We start from the raw sequence: 22,597 nt of genomic DNA, 5'->3' as shown, positions 1-22,597 counted from the left end.
TTCAGCGTATCATCGACGACGACACCCAGATCCCTTTCTTGATCCGTAACTCCTAACGCGGAACCTTGCAAGACGTAGCTATAATTCGGGTTCCTCTTACCCACATGCATCACTTTGCACTTGTCAACATTGAACTTCATCTGCCACTTGCACGCCCAATCTCCCAGTCTCGCAAGGTCCTCCTGTAATCGTTCACATTCCTCCTGCGACTTGACGACCCTGAATAATTTTGTGTCATCGGCGAATTTAATTACCTCACTAGTTGTTCCCATCTCTAGGTCATTTATAAATACATTAAAAAGCAACGGACCCAGCACAGACCCCTGCGGGACCCCACTAACTACCCTCCTCCACTGAGAATACTGGCCACGCAATCCTACTCTCTGCTTCCTATCTTTCAACCAGTTCTTAATCCATAATAATACCCTACCTCCGATTCCATGACTCTGCAATTTCTTCAGGAGTCTTTCGTGCGGCACTTTGTCAAACGCCTTCTGAAAATCCAGATATACAATATCAACCGGCTCCCCATTGTCCACATGTTTGCTTACCCCCTCAAAAAAATGCATTAGATTGGTGAGGCAAGACTTCCCTTGGCGTTCAGGCTAGAGCTGAAGTGTCCATAAGTTCCCCACCGCTCTCTCCTCCCCTACTGAATCCAGTGGTGGCCCCAGTAGGACATGAGAGAGAGAACCAAGGGAAGAAGTGTAGATAGAAAAGAGGAGGGGACCAAGAACAGAACCCTGAGGTACGCCGACAGGCAGAGGGATAGAAGTAGAAGAGGATCCACCAGAGTGAACACTAAAGGTGCGGAGGGAGAGGTAGGAAGAGAACCAGGAAAGGACAGAGCCCTGGAATCCATGTGAGGACAGGGTATCAAGAAGTATGCTGTGATCGACAGTGTCAAAAGCAGCGGAAAGATCAAGCAGAATGAGGATGGAATATTGACCTCTGGATTTAGCCAGTAATAGGTCATTGGAGACTTTAGTAAGCGCAGTTTCGGTTGAGTGGAGAGGGCGAAAACCAGATTGTAGTGGGTCAAGAATAGCATGTGAGGAGAGAAAATCAAGGCAGCGGCGGTGAACAGCACGCTCAAGTAATTTGGAGAGAAAAGGAAGGAGGGAGATGGGTCGGTAATTAGAGGGACAAGTAGGGTCGAGTGAAGGCTTCTTAAGGAGAGGTGTGACCGCAGCATGTTTAAAGGCAGCAGGGATAGTCGCAGTGGAAAGTGAGAGGTTGAGAATGTGACAGATAAAAGGAATAAGAGCAGGAGAGATGGCATTAAGAATGGTCATGACCCCTCTCAGGCTTACCTTATTTCTGGCAGTCAGCTTCTAAGCTGGCTTCTGTCTGGTCTTTCTGAGTTAGTTCTGTCTCTGTGTGCTGGCTGCTTCCAGCATGGCTCTGATTATTCTACCATACTGCACCTGTGTGTGTTAAGCCTCTCTGTGCTTCAGTATGCTTTCTGCCTGTGTGTTGGTTTGTGTTCCTCTTGCCCTCTGGTGGCCAGACCTGGGGGCTGTATTGGATTATCTGTGTGCTGTTTCCCGTTCCAGACCTCAGCCCAGTCCGGATCTTCTGGCCTGCCAGACTTGTCTTGTTTGAGCCTGCACAGCACCCGTAGCTGCCTGGTAATTGCTGCAGCTGAGTCTCAGCTGCTGCTGGGCTTATTAGCCATTTGGAAACTCTCTGCTTTGCCTTTGCATCGCCTAAGGCCCTGGTTTGTTGGTGCTTGCTGCACTTCTGCCTAGTCCAGTTTATAGTCTGTATTCTTGCCTGATTCTAGTTTAGTCTTTGTGTAGCTTCTTGTACTGTATTGCTTGTTTCCCAGTCTTGTTTCTTGTTTGTATGTCTTTGTCTAGTTCTAGGTTGTCTGTGTTTCTTGTTCAGTGGCTGCCTGGCACTTTCAGTTCTGTCTCCTGTCTATCAGTGTTTGTTCCCTGTTTCAGTGGCTGCTTGCAGCTTTCAGTTCTGTCTCTTGTCTGTCTGAGAGTCCTAGTCTAGTATTCTGCCTAGCCTCCCCGTGTATTCTAGTCCCTGTGTGTATCCTGCTGGTATCCAGTTTCGGCCCTGTCCGGTAAGTCCTGCCGGCCACCTGCACTCAGGGGCTCAACTCCTGAGGAACTGTGGTCAAGCGCAGGTGAAGTCTCTGCCTGTCCCAGCTTGTTTGCCTCTGCTGCAACTCCAGTCCGGGGTTCCAGTCCTGTTCTGCCTAGTCTCCGGTTTGGGGTGGTTTTGCCTGCCACTGCTGCTCCTTGGCAGTGGCCCAAGGGCTCACAAACCTAGTTCCTGCGTTTTGGAAAGCGTGACAGCTTGCCAGGTGCCCTTGGCTTGGATTGGCCGCTGTCATGGACATTGTTGTAACTAGCTTTCGGAGACCAAAACCTAATTCTCCAGGTCAGGACAGTATACTGCTGTAATAGTATGCTCGTACTGACTTAAAGGAGGAGTTTTTGGCCTCTGAAAACTAGCCAAAAATGTTATGTTAGTTGAATAAGAAGATACCACCTTATTTTTTGGTTTTGTTGTATTTTTAATTTTTAATGTAGCAATTGAAATATGTTAGTTTTTTTTTTTTAAATTTACATCTGCTCTCTCGATTTTCCGCGGTACAAAGGGATGTGTCACTGTTTCTGTTTCTTTGGTTTTGCATTGTTTGCAGAGTATGGCTTCTTGGGGTTCAGTTTAAGTTTTGTCTCCGTATTTCTATTTTTAGTTTGTGGTTACTTATTCTATACTTGATGTGGGTCTACTTGTGATCATGTGTGAAAAAGGCTGAGTATTCTGTTAGCACTGAGTGTCTGTGTAGGACTGATCTGTACTAACCCAGCTTGTTTAGCTTTCCAATAGGTATATATATGTTCTGCCCACTGCAGTTTACAAGGTTGATTTTTCTAGGAAGGGCCTTGTGTGACTCCTGAAGGTTAGTATTATGGCAGAATGCCTGGTACTGGATTTGGGATTTGGATTAGTTCATGCCTTTTTCAATTGTAGCTCAGTGAGAGTTATATTAAGAAGCAGCAGGTGTTTTCCTATCTCTGGGGGACTTACAAATCTGTGCTAAATACTTGTATATATTTCCAGAATAGTGCAAATATTGGCCTGTTTAATATGTTGTATTCTTTTGGTTCACTATATTCATATTTTTTGGCACATCATTCCTGGAATGTATTCAGTGGGCATATTACAGAGGTACTGGGGAGACAGCTGATACAGCTGCTCCAGAAACACACAGGGAAGGATTCGTTCTTAGCCCCGCCCTATAACTGCATCTAGCCCCACCCACTTTAGTCTCCCCAAACAGCTGAGTCACCGACTGCCTATGATCACTGTTTCCCAGCAGACCCAACTCCGTTATGTATCGTCCCATGCCCTGCATTCCACTAAGGACTAGATCTAAAATAGTTCCCCCTCTTGTTTGTTTTTGGACCAATTTCTCCAAGAGGCAGCTATTTATTGCATCCAAGAATTTTACCTCCCTAGTGCTCCCTGATGTAACATTTAGCCAGTCAAAATTGGGGTAATTGAAATCACCCATTATTATACTGTTGCCCAATTTGCCAGCTTTCCTAATTTCTGTAAACATTTCTTCATCTGTCTGTTCATTCTATCCTGGCTGATGGTAGTGCAGCCCTACCAGTATACTCCTTCCCTTCACACATAGAATTTCTATCCACAAGGATTCCATGCTGCTCTCTATTTCCTGTAGAATGTTTATTTTATTTGACTCAATTCCTCTTTGACATATAGCGTAACCTCCTTTCCAATTTGATCCATTCTATCATTGCGATATTATTTGTACCCTAATATGACAGTGTCCCATTGACTGTCCTCCTTCCACCAGGTCTCTGAGATGCCTATCACATCTGCTTCTTTTAGTGCTATTTACTGTTCTTTTTTAGGATTCTAGTATTTGTATATAGACACTTCAAAATGTGTGTGTTTTTTCCCCCTTGCATCTACAAGCTGCTTAGAAAAGCTGACTGGGATAATTTACACCCTTTACTCTGTTCTCCCATTAAGCACTCCTGGCTTTCTTTCACCATTATTGAAACCTTTCTATTGGAATTCCCTAAAGATTCTGTTTCAATAGTATCCTTCACGGATACTCCACACTAAACCATGCTCTTCTGGGCAACTGTCAGCTTTCACCTTCCATTTTAGTTTAAAAGTTGCTGTATCTACTTTTTAAATGTTAGCACTAGCAGCCTGGTTCCATCCTGCTTAGGATGGAGTCCATCTTTCGTAACCAGCTCCCCCTTTCCCAAAATGTTGCCCAGTTCCTAAAAATCTAAATTCCTCATCCCTGCACCATCCTCTCAACCATGATTGAGACACTGGAGCTCTGCCTGCCTTTTGGGTCCTGCATGTGGAACAGGAAGCATTTCTGAAAATGCTACCCTGGAGAATCTGGATTTCAACTTTCTACCTAAAAGCCTATATTTGGCTTCCAGAGCCTCTCTCTCATATTTTTCTATGTCACTGGTGTCCATATATACCAAGACAGCCGGCTCCTTCCCAGCCCTATCTGAAATCCTATCTAAGTGATGCATGAGGTCTGCTACCTTTGCACCAAGCAGGCAAGTGACCAGGCGATCCTCATGTCCACCAGCCACCCAGCTATCTACATGCCTAATGATAGAATCACCTACTAAAACAGCTGTCCTTCCCTCCTGGCCTGAAGTTCCTAGAGACACATCCTCAGTTTGAGAGGATATTGCCCACCAGGGGATCCTGGTGGGCAAGTCCTAGCTATAGGATTACTTCTGGCTTCACTAGGGTGATGGTCTCCTTTTATTGACCTTATTCATATTTATATCAACCTTATTATATATTTTGGGGGGCTACTTCTGGCCACAAATTGGGCTGGAAAAGTTTTCACCATCTGAGAACTCTGCTGGGGTGTCTGTGTGGCCAGTCTACTAAGAATGCTGGCCCTTCCTACACCCCAATGGCTTGATTTTGTGCGTTTTTCACTTGGAATTAAAAAGATAAATGCACAGAGCAGAAAAACATCTAGCATGTGGCCATTTTCAGGGGGAAAAAAAAGGACATTTTGGTGTTTCAAAAATCGGTATATTCGCCCCTCAGATTCTGGATGTTTTGAGCAAAACGTCCAAAATTGGACTTAGACATCATATTAAAAATGTCCCTCTAAGTACCTTAGCCTTTTGTGCAGATTTTAAAAACTTTGGGGTTCATGATTTGAATTTTAGGCTATTTTGGATTGAATTCAGCTTTTAGGGGAAAGTTTGTCTTTTAGGTATGTGTTCTTTTTGGTGTTCCCCATAGACTATTTGGTTCACTATTTTGCACTTATTATTGCTGCCTTGCTCTTGGCTGACATAATGGTAGTTACAATTATTTCAATCTCTGCTACCTATTCATTTGTACATATTTTAATGTTCATCTCTATGCTTGCTTTTTTAAGCACATCATGATTTTAATTGCGTGATATATTTATAATTTTTAATCCATGTTATTAGTGCTACTTTTATGTTTTATATGATTTGCGTTTTTTGAAATTTATATTATTGGCTCTAACCCTTGACGCAGCCTTAGGGTGAAAACGTGGCCTCATCAGGTGCTTGACTTAATAAATCACATACTCCTGCACTGGTTGGTCTACTTTGTATTGTGCTGCTTTGCCTTTTCCAGATCATTGACTCTTGTGAAGAAATTGCAGAGTCATGGAATCGGAGGTAGGGTATTATTATGGATTAAGAACTGGTTGAAAGATAGGAAGCAGAGAGTAGGATTGCATGGCCAGTATTCTCAGTGGAGGAGGGTAGTTATTGGGGTCCCGCAGGGGTCTGTGCTGGGTCCGTTGCTTTTTAATGTATTTATAAATGACCTAGAGATGGGAATAACTAGTGAGGTAATTAAATTCGCCGATGACACAAAATTATTCAGGGTCGTCAAGTCGCAGGAGGAATGTGAACGATTACAGGAGGACCTTGCGAGACTGGGAGAATGGGCGTGCAAGTGGCAGATGAAGTTCAATGTTGACAAGTGCAAAGTGATGCATGTGGGTAAGAGGAACCCGAATTATAGCTACGTCTTGCAAGGTTCCGCGTTAGGAGTTACGGATCAAGAAAGGGATCTGGGTGTCGTCGTCGATGATACGCTGAAACCTTCTGCTCAGTGTGCTGCTGCGGCTAGGAAAGCGAATAGAATGTTGGGTGTTATTAGGAAGGGTATGGAGTCCAGGTGTGCGGATGTTATAATGCCGTTGTATCGCTCCATGGTGCGACCGCACCTGGAGTATTGTGTTCAGTACTGGTCTCCGTATCTCAAAAAAGATATAGTAGAATTGGAAAAGGTACAGCGAAGGGCGACGAAAATGATAGTGGGGATGGGACGACTTTCCTACGAAGAGAGGCTGAGAAGGCTAGGGCTTTTCAGCTTGGAGAAGAGACGGCTGAGGGGAGATATGATAGAAGTGTATAAAATAATGAGTGGAATGGATCGGGTGGATGTGAAGCGACTGTTCACGCTATCCAAAAATACTAGGACTAGAGGGCATGAGTTGAAGCTACAGTGTGGTAAATTTAAAACGAATCGGAGAAAATTTTTCTTCACCCAACGTGTAATTAGACTCTGGAATTCGTTGCCGGAGAACGTGGTACGGGCGGTTAGCTTGACGGAGTTTAAAAAGGGGTTAGATAGATTCCTAAAAGACAAGTCCATAGACCGCTATTAAATGGACTTGGAAAAATTCCGCATTTTTAGGTATAACTTGTCTGGAATGTTTTTACGTTTGGGGAGCGTGCCAGGTGCCCTTGACCTGGATTGGCCACTGTCGGTGACAGGATGCTGGGCTAGATGGACCTTTGGTCTTTCCCAGTATGGCACTACTTATGTACTTATTATGTACTTATCCTGTTCCACCCCGTCCAACGCAGGACTTCCTCTTGGAGTGGGTGGAGTAGGCAGCAGTACCTGAATGCAGGCCTGAGCTTCAAAGACCTGTAGGTGCTGAATCCTTTGACATTGGGATAGGGAGGGTGGCGGGGACAGCAGGTCCCAGAAGGTTGAATGGAAAAGCAGGATATGCTGGAAGATGGATATTGGGGTGGGCGGGGGGGGGGTGGAGGAGAGATAGAATGCTGGAGGGGGAGGAGAGGGGTGATAGGTAGAAGGTGCCATTCTGGAATAGAGGAGAGTAAGAAAGGAAAAGGGAGATTCTAAATGGTTGGGTGGGAGGAAAAGGGAGATGGGAAACTGTTGGGGGCAAGGGATGGGGAGATGCTGGACTAAGGGAGGGGGGGGGGGGAGGGGAGCTGCCCCTGGGCTGATGCAGGCATGCATGGCTGAAGGTTCACCTAGAGCGTTGGATACCCTTGAGTTGGCCGTCCTACTGCAGCTCATTATATTGGTCCCTGGGACCAGGATCCAAAGAAGATTATGAAAGGAAGCAATGAATAGAACAAAACCATTTTTATTGCAGATATAAAGAATCTCAAGGCCTTCTATTTCAGGCTCCTGGGTGGAGAGGTGTGCTGGCCAGCCAGCTCCAGAAATAGATATGAATTTACATAAAATGCATGTTACAAATATAAAAATAAACAAAATGTTTCCAAAAATAAATAATCAGAATCTGGAATTAACTGACCTTCTCTTCAACGTAAGTGATGTCACTGCATGATAGAAGTCATACAATTTGTGACATCGTGTCTCACATTCACTGTTAAGAATAAGCAAGTCATATACAAATTTAATTGCACCAAAATAATGTCTTTCTTTTACACAAGAAGAAATAAAACATTCATCTTTAGGATCAGCTGTCCTTCAGCCTGAATCATGGGCGTTAAGTGATGGGGAATTCCCTGTACTGAATCCCCAAACGTAAGGTGTTAAATGTTGCTGGGTTTCAACTGCTTTGAATTCATTTCTAGATAGTTCACGTGATCCTGGACCCATTTTGTTTCTGGATTGGCACAGATTTCTCGGTTCCTCCAAGTGACAAAACTGTAGAGAAAATGGCAGCCATGTTAATGGGAAATCCAGCAATATACATTCCCCAGTTATGCCCCTGTTCGTATGTCCCCATCCTCTTTTAGTCATGAAGATGCTGTTTTTAATGCTATAAAAGTCTTAGGGAAAAAACCCCAACACTGACTATATTGACTGCACCCAGATTCACTTCAATACATCGTCAAGTGGGTCTCAGATCTTAACATACTGGCCCTTAAATCTATATCGTATGCAGGTCAGATAATTTCTCTCAGCCATGACCTGTAGCTGCCCGCGTTCTTTCACTACACAACCCCATACATAAAGGAGGTCTGCCTATATACCAGGGGCGTAGCCAGACACCCAATTTTGGGTGGGCCTGGGCCCAAGATGGGTGGACAGAAGAACCCCGCTTCATCCCACAGATGATGTGGTCTGTCCTCTCACCTGCATGCCATATGGTCTCTCAAATATCCTCCCTCTCCCGCATACCTTTTAAATAACAGATTTTCACCAGCAACGGGCACTGCTGATGTTGGCTCCATACCCTTCCCTCTGATGCAACTTCCTGTTTCCGCCTAGGCAAGAATACATCAGAGCGAAGGCTATGGGGCCGGTGCGAGCAGTATGCATCAATCACAGCTCACTGCATGCGAAGATCTGCTATTTACAAGGTATGCAGGAGGGTCAGTTGTTGGGAGTTTTCGGCTGGTGGGGCTTGGGGATCCCTGCTAGCCACATTATAGTTATGCTGGTACTGGGTGGGCCTGAGCCCAAAGTGGGTGGGCCTGGGCCCACCCAAGCCCACCCTTGGCTATGCCACTGCTATATACCTCAGTCCTGACATGCAACACCCTTTAGTACCCTAGTCATGGGACAGACTGAAGGTCCAGCAAGCCCAGTATCCTGTTTCCAACAGGTCACAAGTACTTGACAAGATCCCAAAAGAGTAAAACAGATTTTATGCAGCTTATCCCAGGAATAGAAACAAGTAATATCCCAATGTTATCCACTCATCTTATAATCAAATTAACCAACAGTTCATATAACGACACGTTGTCCAAAGGCTATCAAACAATCAATTTTCAGAAACCTCAGCTGGTGATTCATTTCACATGAGGAGACACAGCCTTATGTCTCATCAAAATCGTCACTGCTTTCACTTGCAAATTTTATTAGAAACATCTGTTTCTGATTTTTAAACATTTTTACCATATATTTTTAATAAAATTTGCAAGCGAAACCAATGACGATTTTTGTGAGACATAGGGCTGTGTCTCTTCATGTGAAATGAATCACCAGCTGAGGTTTCTGAAGATTGCTTTTGACACTGTGTCGTTTATATGAACTGTAGGTTAATTGATTATAAGATGAGTGAATAGCATTGGAATATTACTTTGTTTCTATACAGTTACCCCTGCTACTAAAGTTGGACTTGGGTAACTGTGCTTATCATAGGAATAAGCAGTGAATTTTCCCAAGTCATATTAATAATGACTTATGGCATTTCCTTTTAGGAACTTGCCCAAACCTTTTTTTAAACCCTACAGTGCTAATAACTTTTACCACATTCTCTGGCAGGAAATTACTACTACTAATCATTCCTATAGCACTACAAGGCATACGCAGCGCTGTACACCATACACAAAAAGAAAGTCCCTGCTCAAAGAGCTTACAATCTAGATAAGACAGGCAGACAGACAGAACAATTAAGGGTAAGGGCTGTGGCGTTCCTAGGGGTGCTGACACCCGGGGCAGATCGCCCATGCGCCCCCCCCCCCAGAACAGTGCAACCCCCCCGGCAAAATAACCCCCCCCGGGTGCAGCTCGAAGGACCACCCCCGGGTGCACGCCGCTGGGGGGGGGGGGTGCTGCGCGCCTGTCGGCTCTTCGTTTCCATGCTCCCTCTGCCCCGGAACAGGAAGTAACCTGTTCCGGGGCAGAGGGAGCATGAAAACGAAGAGCCGACAGGTGCGCGGCACCCCCCCAGCGGCGTGCACCCGGGGCGGACTGCCCCCACCGCCCCCCCCTTGGTACGCCACTGGGTAAGGGAATAAAGAGGTGAGGATAAAGGACAGGGCAACTGAGCAGTGGTTAGGAGTCAAAAGCAGTGGTAATGAGGTGGGCTTTAAGTTTGGACTTGAAAACAGCCAAAGGGGGGGCTAGACGTACAGGCTCGGGAAGTTTATTCCAGGCATAAGGTGCAGCAACATAAAAGGAATGGAGTCTGGAATTAGCAGTAGAGGAGAAGGGGACAGATAAGAGAGATTTATCAACAGAACGGAGTACCCGAGGGGGGGCGTAGGGAGAGACAAGAGTGGAGAGGTACTGGGGAGCGGCAGAGTGAATGCACTTGTAGGTCAATAAGAGAAGTTTGAATTGAATGTGGAAACGGATAGGGAGCCAGTGAAGTGACTTAAGGAGAGGGCTAATGTGAGCATAGCGACTTTGGTGGTAAATGAGTCGCGCAGCAAAGTTTTAGACTGATTGAAGAGGAGAGAGATGGCTAAGAGGGAGGCCGGTGAGAAGCAGGTTACAATAATCAAGACGAGAGGTGATAAGAGTGTGGATAAGGGTTCTGGTAGAGTGCTCAGAGATGAATGTATAATTATTCATTGACTCCCCAGATTCTGTATATGCCCAAGTTTGTACACATGCCCGAGATCATGCACAAATTAACTGCTTAACAAGCTTGATGACATCAATAATTGAGTGCTAACAAGAAATTAATGTTAATTGGCACTCATTAATATTTGCACATACATTTGCCTGTGCATTATTCTATAAGGCATTGTGCCTAATTCCCATAGCGCGTAGCTCAAAAGGGGGTGTGGCCATGGGAGGAGCATGGGCCCGTCGGGCATGCCAAAAAATTTGCACGTGTAGTTATAGAATACTGGGTCAGTGTGTGTCTAACTTTGGGTGCCAGCAGTTACACCAGGTTTCAGCAGGCCTAAGCCTGGCACCTAAAGTTAGACAAGAGATCCACGCTTAAGGGCTTTTCTGTAAAAGGCGCACATCCTTTACACAATAGTGCTTAGCACCAAGTTTTTCCAGTGTTTAATTTTGTGCGCCATTTATAAAATCCAGCCCTGTGTGAAGAAATATTTTCTCCAGTTTGTTTTAAAGATACTACTTAGTAGCTTCATTGCATGCCCCCTAGTCCTAGTATTTTTGGAAAGAGTAAACAAGTAAACTGAGTTTGTCTTGCCAATTTGTGGAATACTCTGTGATGTGGACTTTTCACATGTAACTAAGGGGTCCTTGTACCAAGCTGTAGGAAAAAGGGCCCTCTGCTATACAGTGGGGACCGTTTTTCCTGCGCACCAGGGCTGTTTTTATCACACAGCCGGTAAAAGCCCCCCAAAAAATGGCCACGCGGTGAGATAACTCTTACTGTGTGGCCATGCAGCTGGGAGCCCTTACCGCTACCCTTTTAGGGGTGTAGCCAGACTTCAGCGGGAGGGGGGTCCAGACCCTGAGGTAAAGGGGTACATTTTAGCCCCTCCCGCCACCACCACCACGAACAACTTTGACCCCCCCCCCTCCCGCTGCCAACCCTCCCCCACCGTCACCGCCACCTACCTTTGCTGGCAGGGGACCCCGCCAGCTGAGGTCCTCTTCTTCCTTTATTCTGTTTCTGAGTCTGACGTCCTGCACGCACAACGTGCAGGACGTCAGACTCATAGAAACAGAACGAAGCCTTGCAGATCAGCCAGCGGCATTGCTGGCTGATCTGCAAGGCTTCGTTCTATTTCTGTGAGTCTGACGTCCTGCACGTACAACGTGCAGGATGTCAGACTCACAGAAACAGAACGAAGCCTTGCGCCGTAAGAAGAGGACCTCGCTGGCTGATCTGCAAGGCTTCGTTCTGTTTCTGTGAGTCTGACATTGGACGTCAGACTCACAGAAACAAAATGAAGCCTTGCGCTGGAAGAAGAGAACCTCGCTGGCTGATCTGCAAGGCTTCGTTCTGTTTCTGTGAGTCTGACGTCCTGCACGTACAACGTGCAGGATGTCAGACTCACAGAAACAGAACGAAGCCTTGCGCCGTAAGAAGAGGACCTCGCTGGCTGATCTGCAAGGCTTCGTTCTGTTCTGTGAGTCTGACATTGGACATCAGACTCACAGAAACAAAACGAAGCCTTGCGCCGGAAGAAGAGGACCTCGCTGGCTGATCTGCAAGGCTTCGTTCTGTTTCTGTGAGTCTGACATTGGACGTCAGACTCACAGAAACAAAACGAAGCCTTGCGCCGGAAGAAGAGAACCTCGCTGGCTGATCTGCAAGGCTTCGTTCTGTTTCTGTGAGTCTGACGTCCTGCACGTACAACGTGCAGGAGGTCAGACTCAGAAACAGAACGAAGGAAGAAGAGGACCTCGGCTGGCGTGGGTTGGGGTCCCCCGCCGGCAAAGGTAGGCGAAGGCGGGTTGACGGCGGGAGGGGGGGTTGAGAAGGTCGTCGGCAAGGGGGGTCCAGGGCCAAATCTACGGGGGCCCTGGCCCCTCGTAGCTACGCCCCTGCCCAGCGGTAAACGGGCAGCATGCAGTGAATCCCGATTACTGCCGGGTTAGTGCCGTGCAAGCCATTTCCAGGGTTTTTCTTTTTCTCCTGGAAATGATGCACACTTGAAGTGAGAATACCACCATAGGCTGCGTTGGGCCTGTGGTAGTCCCGGAAGAACGAGCCCCTCAGTCTGAGCAGTGAAAGGGCTGCAGGCACTATGTACTTCACAAATGAACTCCTTTTGTAGAATTTATGCTTTAAACATTTGTGGGAAAGAGGTTTTCTTTGAATGCTGACTTACATTACGGCTGGTTGAGTACACCTGCTGCTGGTGTAGTAATACTCTCGGACATGCTTTCGGGGTATCTGCCGTGATGCATAACTAAAGCAGCAGGAGGTTGGGTCGGATCCCGCTGAAAAGAAGAAAAGAAGAAAACCATCAGTGCAAGTGAAAAAGTCCCTCAGTTGTGCAACTCTGAGCTTCTGTTTCCAGAGGTTTAATACACGAGATAAACTGGTGGAAAAGATTCACAGAAATGATGAAGCGACTCTCGTATGTGTTTTGTAAGCCTCCTTATACTGGGACTGACCAAAGGTCCGTCAAACCCAGTATCCTCTTTCCAGTAGTGACCAAGCCAGGTCACAAGTACCTGGCAAGATCCTAAACGAGTAATGCAGATTTTATGCTGCTTATCCTAGAAGTAAGCAGTGGAGTTTCCCAAGTCCATCTTAATAATGGCTTATGGACTTTTCTTTTAGGAACTTGTCCCAACCATTTTTAAACCCTGCTAAGCTAACCGATTTGACCACATTCTCTGGCAACAAATTCCAGAGTTTAATTACATGGTGAGCGAGAAAATATTTTCTTTTATTTGTTTTAAATTGACTACTTTGTAACTTCATTGTGTGCCCCCTAGTCCTTGCATTTATTGGAGAGTAAACAAATGATTTACATCTGCCCGTTCCACTCCACTCAGTATTTTATAGATTTCTATCATATCTCCCCTCAGCTGTCTCTTCTTCGAGCTAAATAGCCCTTAGCCTCTAGCCTTCCCTCATAGGGAATCAGTTTCTAGTACTTTAACACTGTGGTAGTTAAAGGTTTGGGCCTGGCCCTAGCTGGCTCTCGAAAAACTTTACAGAATAGAGGGAATTGGCTCAGTATAGGGGCATCCTTCCTTCTGAACCATTGTTCCATCCTCATGTTAACAAGCACTGGGTCACTGAAGATGCTGTCTGAAGGGTGCGTACTAAACCGAGTTACAGGAAAATCGTTGGGTAATAAATCAAGGGAACCTTTTACTAGTTCACTGATGGTAACCAAGTGGAAATTAGTTATACTAAGAGCTGTGCTCCACTTCACCAACATCATTAAACTTGTGACACTCAGGAGGACCCTTCAGCAGAGGGCAACCTGCTGGCATAATGTCAGTTTAAGAATGACAAATGGCATGTGGACACGATGGACAGTGCAATTCCCTTGATAAAGCCGGAGGGCGAAACGGGGTCCCCGTCGGGAGTGCTGGAATGAAGTTAAGTGCCTGATGTTGAGTACCAGGCTTTTTGAACAGTTTGATATTCTAAATGCAAAATTGAAAATGATATACAAAAATACAAGTATGAAACTGGGGCGTAGCCAGACTTTGGCGGAAGAGGGGGTCCAGAGCCCGAGGTGAGGGAGCACATTTTAGCCCCCCCCCCCCAGCACCGCCGACCCCCCCCCCCCCCCGCCATTGCTGAACCCCCACCGCAGCCACCACCACCACCACCAACAACAACAACTTTGACCCCCCCCCCGCCGACGACCCTCTCATCCCCCCTCCTGCCGTCGCCTATCTTTGCTGGCTGAGGCCCTCTTCTTCCGGTGCAAGGCTTCGTTCTGTTTCTGAGTCTGTACGTGCAGGACGTCAGACTCAGAAACAGAATGAAGCCTTGCGCTGGAAGAAGAGGACCTTGGCTGACGGGGGCTGGGGTCCCCGCCAGCAAAGGTAGGTGACAGCGGGTTGGCAGTGGGAGGGGGGGGTCAAGAGGGTCGTTGGTAGGGGGTCCAGGGCCAAATCTATGGGGGCCTAGGCCCCTGTGGCCCCACGTAGCTAGGCCACTGGTATGAAAAATGAAAAGGTTATAAACAACATGAAGGTTTTTCTGGCCTGTGATTAAGCAGGTGGCCCACTGAGTGCTAAACTGTCTGTGCTGTGGCACTGAGCACCAGGGGTTCTGAGGTCTTTTCCTCATAGGTTTTAAAATTATCATTAAAGTACCACATAAGTACTAGAACAAGATTAGCACAGGCTTTTGTTGGCGATATTCATTTATCGCTGTGCAACCGTTTATGTATGAACTACTATATAAAGTCCAAACAAAAAAAACAGCACCACGGGCCTTTAAAAATGGAACACAGTTCTTTAATGAATGAGCCTTGACAAAAAAGACCCGACACGGGCCGTGTTTCGGTGACTAGCACCTGCGTCAGGGGTCACAGTGATGACGTGGAAAACTTGGGGAATAACTCGAATATATTCCTCTACAATATATTATTCCTTACCCCACGTCTCATGTAGTAAAAGCTACAAAGCACCAAGGCACTTTCACTTTCTGTTTCCATTTGGATACAGAAAGTGAAAGTGCCTTGGTGCTTTGTAGCTTTTACTACATGAGACGTGGGGTAAGGAATAATATATTGTAGAGGAATATATTCGAGTTATTCCCCAAGTTTTCCACGTCATCACTGTGACCCCTGACGCAGGTGCTAGTCACCGAAACACGGCCCGTGTCGGGTCTTTTTTGTCAAGGCTCATTCATTAAAGAACTGTGTTCCATTTTTAAAGGCCCGTGGTGCTGTTTTTTTGTTTGGACTTTAGTTTGTACTTTGTTCCCTCTCTTTTGTTATATCCTACTATATAAAGTCAACATAGAGGGGCATAATTGAACAAAAACGTCTATCTCCATGGGCGTTTATCTCCGAGAACGGGTCCATGAAGGGGCAGACCGAACCGTATTTTCGAAAAAAATAGACGTCCATGTTTTATTCGACAATTTGTGAGCTGGGCGTTTTTGTTTTTCAGTGATAATGGAAAATGAAAGCGCCCAGCTCAAAAACGAATAAATCCAAGGCATTTGTTCGTGGGAGGGGCCAGGAGTCCCCCTCACATGCCAGGACACCAACCGGGCACCCTAGGGGGCACTTTTACAAAAACAAAAAAAAAGGTAAAAGAGCTCCCAGGTGCATAGCACCCTTCCCTTGGGTGTTGAGCCCCCCAAATCCCCCTCAAAACCCACCGCCCACAAGTCTACACCATTACTATAGCCCTAAGGGGTGAAGGGGGGCACCTACATGTGGGTACAGTGGGTTTGGGGGGCGGTTTGGAGGGCTCCCATTTACCAGCACAAGTGTAACAGGTGGGGGGGGGATGGGCCTGGGTCCACCTGCCTGAAGTCCACTGCACCCCCTAATAACTGCTCCAATGACCTGCATACTGCTGCCAGGGAGGTGAGTATGACATTTGAGGGTGAAAATAAAAAGTTGTGAAACGGCATAGTTTGTGGTGGGAGGGGGTTTGTGACCACTGGGGGAGTCAGGGGAGGTCATCCCCGATTTCCTCCAGTGGTCATCTGGTCATTTAGGGCACTTTTTGGGGCCTTATTCGTGGAAAAACAGGGTCCAGGAAAAGTGCCCTAAATTCTCGCTAAAAACGCATATTTTTCTTCCATTATCGGTGAAAGGCGCCCATCTCTGATCGCCTGATAACCACGCCCCAGTTCCGCCTTCACCACGCCTTTGACACGCCCCCATCAACTTTGTCCGCATCCGCGACGGAGTGCAGTTGAAAACGTCCAATTCGGCTTTCGATTATACCGCTTTTATTCGTTTTTGTGAGATAAACGTCTATCTCCCGATTTGGGTCGCAATATAGGCGTTTTTCTTTTTCAATTATAAGCTGGATAAGGACCTATATATCTTTATAAAACAGATTTCTACAATGACACTGTTCTGACACCTCCCCATTCTCCCTGTACTCATCCCAACCTTTTCTTCTCCATCTCTCCTTTACTCTATCCCTCCTTACCCCATTTCCCCCAACCTATACTATCCTATCCTGTTTACCCTCCCTTATCCTAATCATTCATTATCAAGCTTCAACTTTATCATGTTTCATTACAGTTTGAAATTTTTCTCTCCTTATAAGACTTTGTATTTCGAATTACTATGTAAGCCGCATTGAACCTGCAATGTGTGGGAAAGCGCGGGGTACAAATGTAATAATAAATTAATGAAATAAGTCAATGACTTCCACTACTGCATAGTAATCTTGCACAATTATTTGCATGCATTCTATGCTGAGTCTCCATGTACTTCAGAGCTGTGCCTCAGCTCTGTCCCAATGCTGTCCCAGGAATGCCAATGCACGGAGGGCCCCTTTTACCAAGCTGCGGCGAAAGGGGGCCTGGGCTGGTGTCAGCATGTGTTTTCGATGTGCGTCAAGGCCCCCTTTTACTGCAGTGGGTAAAAGGTAGGTCTTTCTTTTCATTAGGAAACGGCAAGTGCGGCCACGTGGCCATTTCGGAGGGGAGACCTTACCGCTAACCCGGTGGTATTTCCTTTACAGTAAGCAGTAAGCCCGTGTTGGGCTTATAGCCACTTAGTAAAAGGGCACCAGAGCATGTAAAAATGTACTTGCTTTTCTTGTCTGACGGCATACACATATTCACATGGCCAATTTATATGCATTCCTTACTTGATTAACAAGCCAATCAGGCAATAACAACCAGTTATTATCACTAATTGGCAATTGGAATTTAAGTGCGCTTCTTTTTAAGCGTATTCTAAAAAGAGGCACATGTAAATCCTGACATGCATAGCTGAAAAGGGGGCTCAGCCATGGGAGGAGTGTGGGCACGTCAGAGGCATTAATCAAATTTACGCCTGCTTTTCTAGAATTCAGGAGAACGCGTCTACATTTAGCCGCGGGTATTTTCACCAGGTTTTCAGTGGCCTAAATGGAGTTGCGTTCCCTGGCCCCCTGCGCGATTCTATACACCACGCCTTGCTTTTTTCAGACGTATCTAAATTTTAGATACCATTTAAAGAATCTGGTCCAAAATGTATAAGATTATCCATACAAAGCTATCCGGATATGCAGCCAGCTTATATGTTTAAGTCAGCCAGTTAATTTATCTGTATAGCCTTTCATGAATACATTTCTCTGCACAGTTCTTGCATTCAGACAGAGATGCATAAGTTATATGGATAGTGGCTGAATTTTTTGCTGCTTGCCATGTAACTTTAAGCACCCCCGTCCCCTCCCCAGAACACCCTTATCCCTCCTCCGCTGATATGCATAACTTCTGGCTGTAGTGATCTTAATGGCCAGAATGTATCTATTCGGCCGTCTAATGCATTTAAAACACCACATTTGTGTGTTTGAACATTGGCCTCCTTTGGTCCAATATTTAAATGACATTCAAGCTCATTTTCAAAGCACTTAGCCTCCCAAAGTTCCATAGAAACCTATGGAACTTAGCCTCCCAAAGTGCTTTGAAAATATGCCTCGTGATCTATCTCTTTTGGTCTGAAGTTGTACTGTCTGGAATCTGCTTCATGGCCCAAGATATGGTCTTTTTTTCTTCCTTCAGCCAACTAAAGCATTTCTCTGTTGCATATAGCAAGACCCAACACCACAGAGAAAAAGGTCAGGATGACCACTCAGAAACAGGTGACAAGGAATTCAATTTCTTTGCAGTTAATATTTCAAAGAATGTGCACGGTAAAGTGATTAAACCATATCTCTTAGTCCAGGCTGAACACTATCTATGTGTCAGAGTGACACAAGGGTATAATGTATTGTACCTGAATACAATACACCACTGTACAACACAGAAATGCTCTAAAACTAAGCGTTATTATGATGATTTGTAGAATATCAAATCAATTCTTGCATACTGCTAATATCCCTCTTCCAGGGTTCACTGTGGTTTACATTCTAAGTGAGACAAAAGCCGATAATATTAGTATGAGGTATGAGATCAATTAGAGACCATTGGTGTAATGCATGAGACCAAAAACATTATATGAAAGGATAATGGATGATACTAGGAGTTAGAAGTCAATGGATTGTTATTAAGCAGTCTTTGAGAAGAGAGAGGTTTTTAGCCTCTTCCTGAAGCTAAGGAGAAACAGGACTCACCAGGCGCAGACAGAACTTGGGAGCAGAAGGCAGCGAGAAGGGTGACACAGAGAACAGTCAGACAGAGTTTCATGTTGTTGTCGGTGAGATTCTGATATCCAGGGACAGAACTCGTTCAGTCTCTTCCTTTTTCTCCTTGCCGACTGACCTCCCAGTCTCTGTTAGCCTCTATTTATCCAAGATTGGAGGACATTCAGGGGCAACAAAATGGAATTTCCATGAGCAGAGTGCTGATATCATGGAGCAAATTCAGCAGTACAAAGAAAACCAGAATTGCTTTAATAGGAAGTGAGGAGAGGGAGGTGTGAAACTGGTGGTCAGTACAGGGCTGAGAAGTTCTGTTTTAGTAACTGCTGGATGAGCTGCTGAGTGATGTGGTGCACAGAAGACAGGATGTGACAAGAACGAAATTATTTTGAACAGTCGGTTGTTAAAAAGCCATTAGAATGATTGAATTGAAATATAAATATAAATGGCTGGAGGAAACTTTATTTCCAAACTTCAGAATGTCAGATTCTACCTCCATGCAATCTACTGTCTCCTCTAATGCATGACCTAACATAGATTGATGGAATGGCCTGGATAGAGGCAGTTCAGAGGCAGGTGACAAAATATATATGAGAAAAGATTTCAAGACTTCAAATAGAGTGGAGGAGTGGTCCAGTGGTTAGAACACCAGTCTTGATATCCAGGGGTTCCCAGTTCAAATCCCACTGCTGCTCCTTGTGATCTTGGGCAAGTCACTTAACCCTCCATTGTCTCAGGTACAAACTTAGATTGTGAGCCCTCCTGGGATAGAGAAATATCCAGTATACCTGAATGCAACTCACCTTGAGCTACTACTGAAAAAGGTGTGAACAAAATGCAAATACTACTACTACTTAACATTTCTAGAGCGCTACTAGGGTTACGCAGCGCTGTACAATTTAACAAAGAGAGACAGTCCCTGCTCAAAGAGCTTACAATCTAATAGACAAGTGAACGGTCGGTCCGATAGGGGCAGTCAAATTGGGGCAGTCTGGATTCACTGAACGGTAAGGGTTAGGAACGCAGCATTGAAGAGGTGGGCTTTAAGCAAAGACTTGAAGACGGGCAGGGAGGGGGCTTGGCGTAAGGGCTCAGGAAGGTTGTTCCAAGCATAGGGTGAGGCGAGACAGAATGAGCGGAGCCTGGAGTTGGCGGTGGTGGAGAAGGGTACTGAGAGGAGGGACTTATCCTGTGAACGGAGGTTACGGGCAGGAACATAAGGGGAGATGAGGGTAGAAAGATAGTGAGGGGCAGCAGACTGAGTGCATTTGTAGGTAAGAAGGCGAAGCTTGAATTGAATGCGGTATCTGATCGGAAGCCAGTGAACTGACCTGAGGAGAGGGGTGATATGAGTATATCGGTTCTGGCGGAATATGAGACGTGCAGCAGAGTTCTGAACAGATTGAAGGGGGGATAGATGGCTAAGTGGGAGGCCGGTGAGGAGTAAGTTGCAGTAGTCCAGGCGAGAGGTAATGAGAGCGTGGACGAGAGTTCGGGTGGTGTGTTCAGAGAGGAAAGGGTGAATTTTGCTGATGTTAAAGAGGAAGAAGCGACAGGTCTTGGCTATCTGCTGGATATGCGCAGAGAAGGAGAGAGAGGAGTCAAAGATGACTCCGATGTTGCGGGCAGATGAGACGGGGAGGATGAGGGTGTTATCAACTGAGATAGAAAGTGGAGGAAGAGGAGAAGTGGGTTTTGGTGGAAAGACGATAAGCTCGGTCTTGGACATGTTCAGTTTCAGGTGGTGGTTGGACATCCAGGCAGCAATGTCGGATAAGCAGGCCGATACCTTTGCCTGGGTCTCCGCGGTGATGTCTGGTGTGGAGAGATACAGTTGGGTGTCATCAGCATAGAGATGATACTGGAAACCATGAGATGAGATCAGGGAGCCCAGGGAAGAGGTGTAGATTGAGAAGAGAAGGGGTCCAAGGACAGATCCCTGGGGAACACCAACAGATAAGGGGATGGGGGTAGAGGAAGATCCATGAGAGTGAACTTTGAAGGTGCAGTGGGAGAGACAGGAGGAGAACCAGGAGAGGACAGAGCCCTGGAACCCAAATGAGGACAGTGTGGCAAGAAGTAAGTCATGATTGACAGTGTCAAAAGCGGCGGATAGATCGAGGAGGATGAGGATGGATATACCCCAGAGGGATGGGGGGGGGGGGGGGGGGGATACAGATACTTAAAAGGTATTAATATGCAAATGAATCTTTTTCAGAGACAGGGCAGCGGAAGACCTAATCCACAATCTTCACGGAAAGGTGGAGAATTTGTGGAACAGCCTCGCAGTGGAGGTGGTGGAGACAAAAACCGTATCTGACCCGGGTGAGACATAGGCGGCACCCAAAGACAGATGCTTTTCTATAATAACTTAACAAAATGAAAATGCCTAGAGCCAAAATGAAAACATTTTTTGGCTAGATCTGTTGCAGTCATGACTAAGTGACCAAAAGGTGCCCTAAATGACCACTGGTGGGATGTGTACCTGGGACCTTTTATGTGAAGTTCACTGCAGTGGCCAGTCTGCTGAGAATGATGCCCCCCCCCCCCCCCCCCCCCCCCCCAGACATCCCAAAGGCTGTTTTTTTATGCATTTTTCTCTTGGACGTTTTCTTTTCCAAAATGGCCCCCAAAAGAAAAATGCACCGAGCACAAAATGTTTAGAAAAAGTGATTTTTGAACCAAAACATTGTTCAGGTTTGAAAATGGCTATAGTAACATAGTAACCTACCAAGAGGAGTTTGATTAATATATATGAAGATAGTATGGAGGTGTCCCTTCAAATTGGTGAAAAACAAATTTTATCACCCCTTATATCACTTAAGTCTTAACAAATAGAACCTCAAACCTCCTAGCAAGGAACAATACCAAAGTATTACCAATCCTTTGCATAAACAGGAGTAGGTTAATATCATAGGTTCTGTTTAAGGGAGAAAAAAGAGAAAAAAACCCCAACGCAAAAACTCATGCTGCATGAGAAAACCGTATGGGATAAAAAAACTCTCTTCCCCTCTTAAAGACTATATGTAAATTGTAAATTTAAACGGACACCAAAAAACCCAAACTACCCCCAAACTGACCCCAGCCAGTAAAGGACTACCTACAAAAGCCCCCTAGGAGGAAGAAAACCTGAAGTTCAATTAGAGATAGCATAAAGCCTCAAGGAGATATACAAAGAAACCTTCTCTATCCTGCCGTAATATGTAATGAATAAGGTTTACTTAACTTAATCCAGGCATGACAACTTCAGGAGAACTTTCAATCAAAAAATCCCCCCTAAAGGGACTCCGGAGCCCTATAAAATTTCTGCAGCGGCGAAAAAAACCGCCAACCCTTCAACAAGAGCGCCTTGTTTCGCCAACCTCGTGGCTGCTTCAGGAAGGGCGCTTTACATCCATCTGGAAAAACAAAGCCAAATTTACACTGAGAACTAAAGCGTCAGTCGTATGGATCCCAAAGATGGTGCAGGAGCAGTATCTACATAGTAACATAGTAGATGACGGCAGAAAAAGACCTGCATGGTCCATCCAGTCTGCCCATGACAAACTCATATGTGTATACCTTACCTTGAATTTGTACCTGTCCTTTTCAGGGCACAGACCATGTAAGTCTGCCCAGCAGTATTTCCCGCCTCCCGACCACCAGTCCCGCCTCCCATCACCGGCTCTGTTACAGACCGTATAAGTCTGCCCTCCCCTATCCTCGCCTCCCAACCACCACCCCCTCTTCCCCCCCACCTGCTCCGCCACCCAATTTCAGCTAATTCACCACTCAGTTTTTAAACATTTTTAGTAAAATGTCCAAAATCGGACTTAGACGTTTTATCAAACATTCCCCTCCACAAGTCCCAAGAGGATAAAACAAATCCTGCCAGCTAGTTTCTACCACCCAGAAAAACAACCATTGTAAAAAATAGCATTATTTC

At 45.8% G+C, this 22,597-nt stretch overlaps 1 protein-coding gene across 1 annotated transcript; it reads right to left on the bottom strand.

Annotated features, from left to right (window-relative positions):
- Positions 1-7,444: 7,444 nt before the first annotated feature.
- Positions 7,445-18,909, bottom strand: LOC115456478 (C-C motif chemokine 4-like). The gene is made up of 3 exons (XM_030185578.1): positions 18,646-18,909; positions 12,762-12,873; positions 7,445-7,971 (listed from the first exon to the last, which is right to left on the bottom strand). Exons 1-3 carry the CDS (start codon positions 18,716-18,718, stop codon positions 7,857-7,859), a joined length of 300 nt encoding a protein of 99 aa, XP_030041438.1. The 5' UTR covers positions 18,719-18,909; the 3' UTR covers positions 7,445-7,856.
- Between the last annotated feature and the right edge of the window lie 3,688 nt (positions 18,910-22,597).

The sequence above is a fragment of the Microcaecilia unicolor genome, chromosome 13 (genome assembly GCF_901765095.1).
Source record: "Microcaecilia unicolor chromosome 13, aMicUni1.1, whole genome shotgun sequence".
NCBI classification, from domain to species: Eukaryota; Metazoa; Chordata; class Amphibia; order Gymnophiona; family Siphonopidae; genus Microcaecilia; species Microcaecilia unicolor.
The sequence above is the reverse complement of the archived record's forward strand: the minus strand, read 5'-3'. Positions and strand labels throughout refer to the sequence as shown.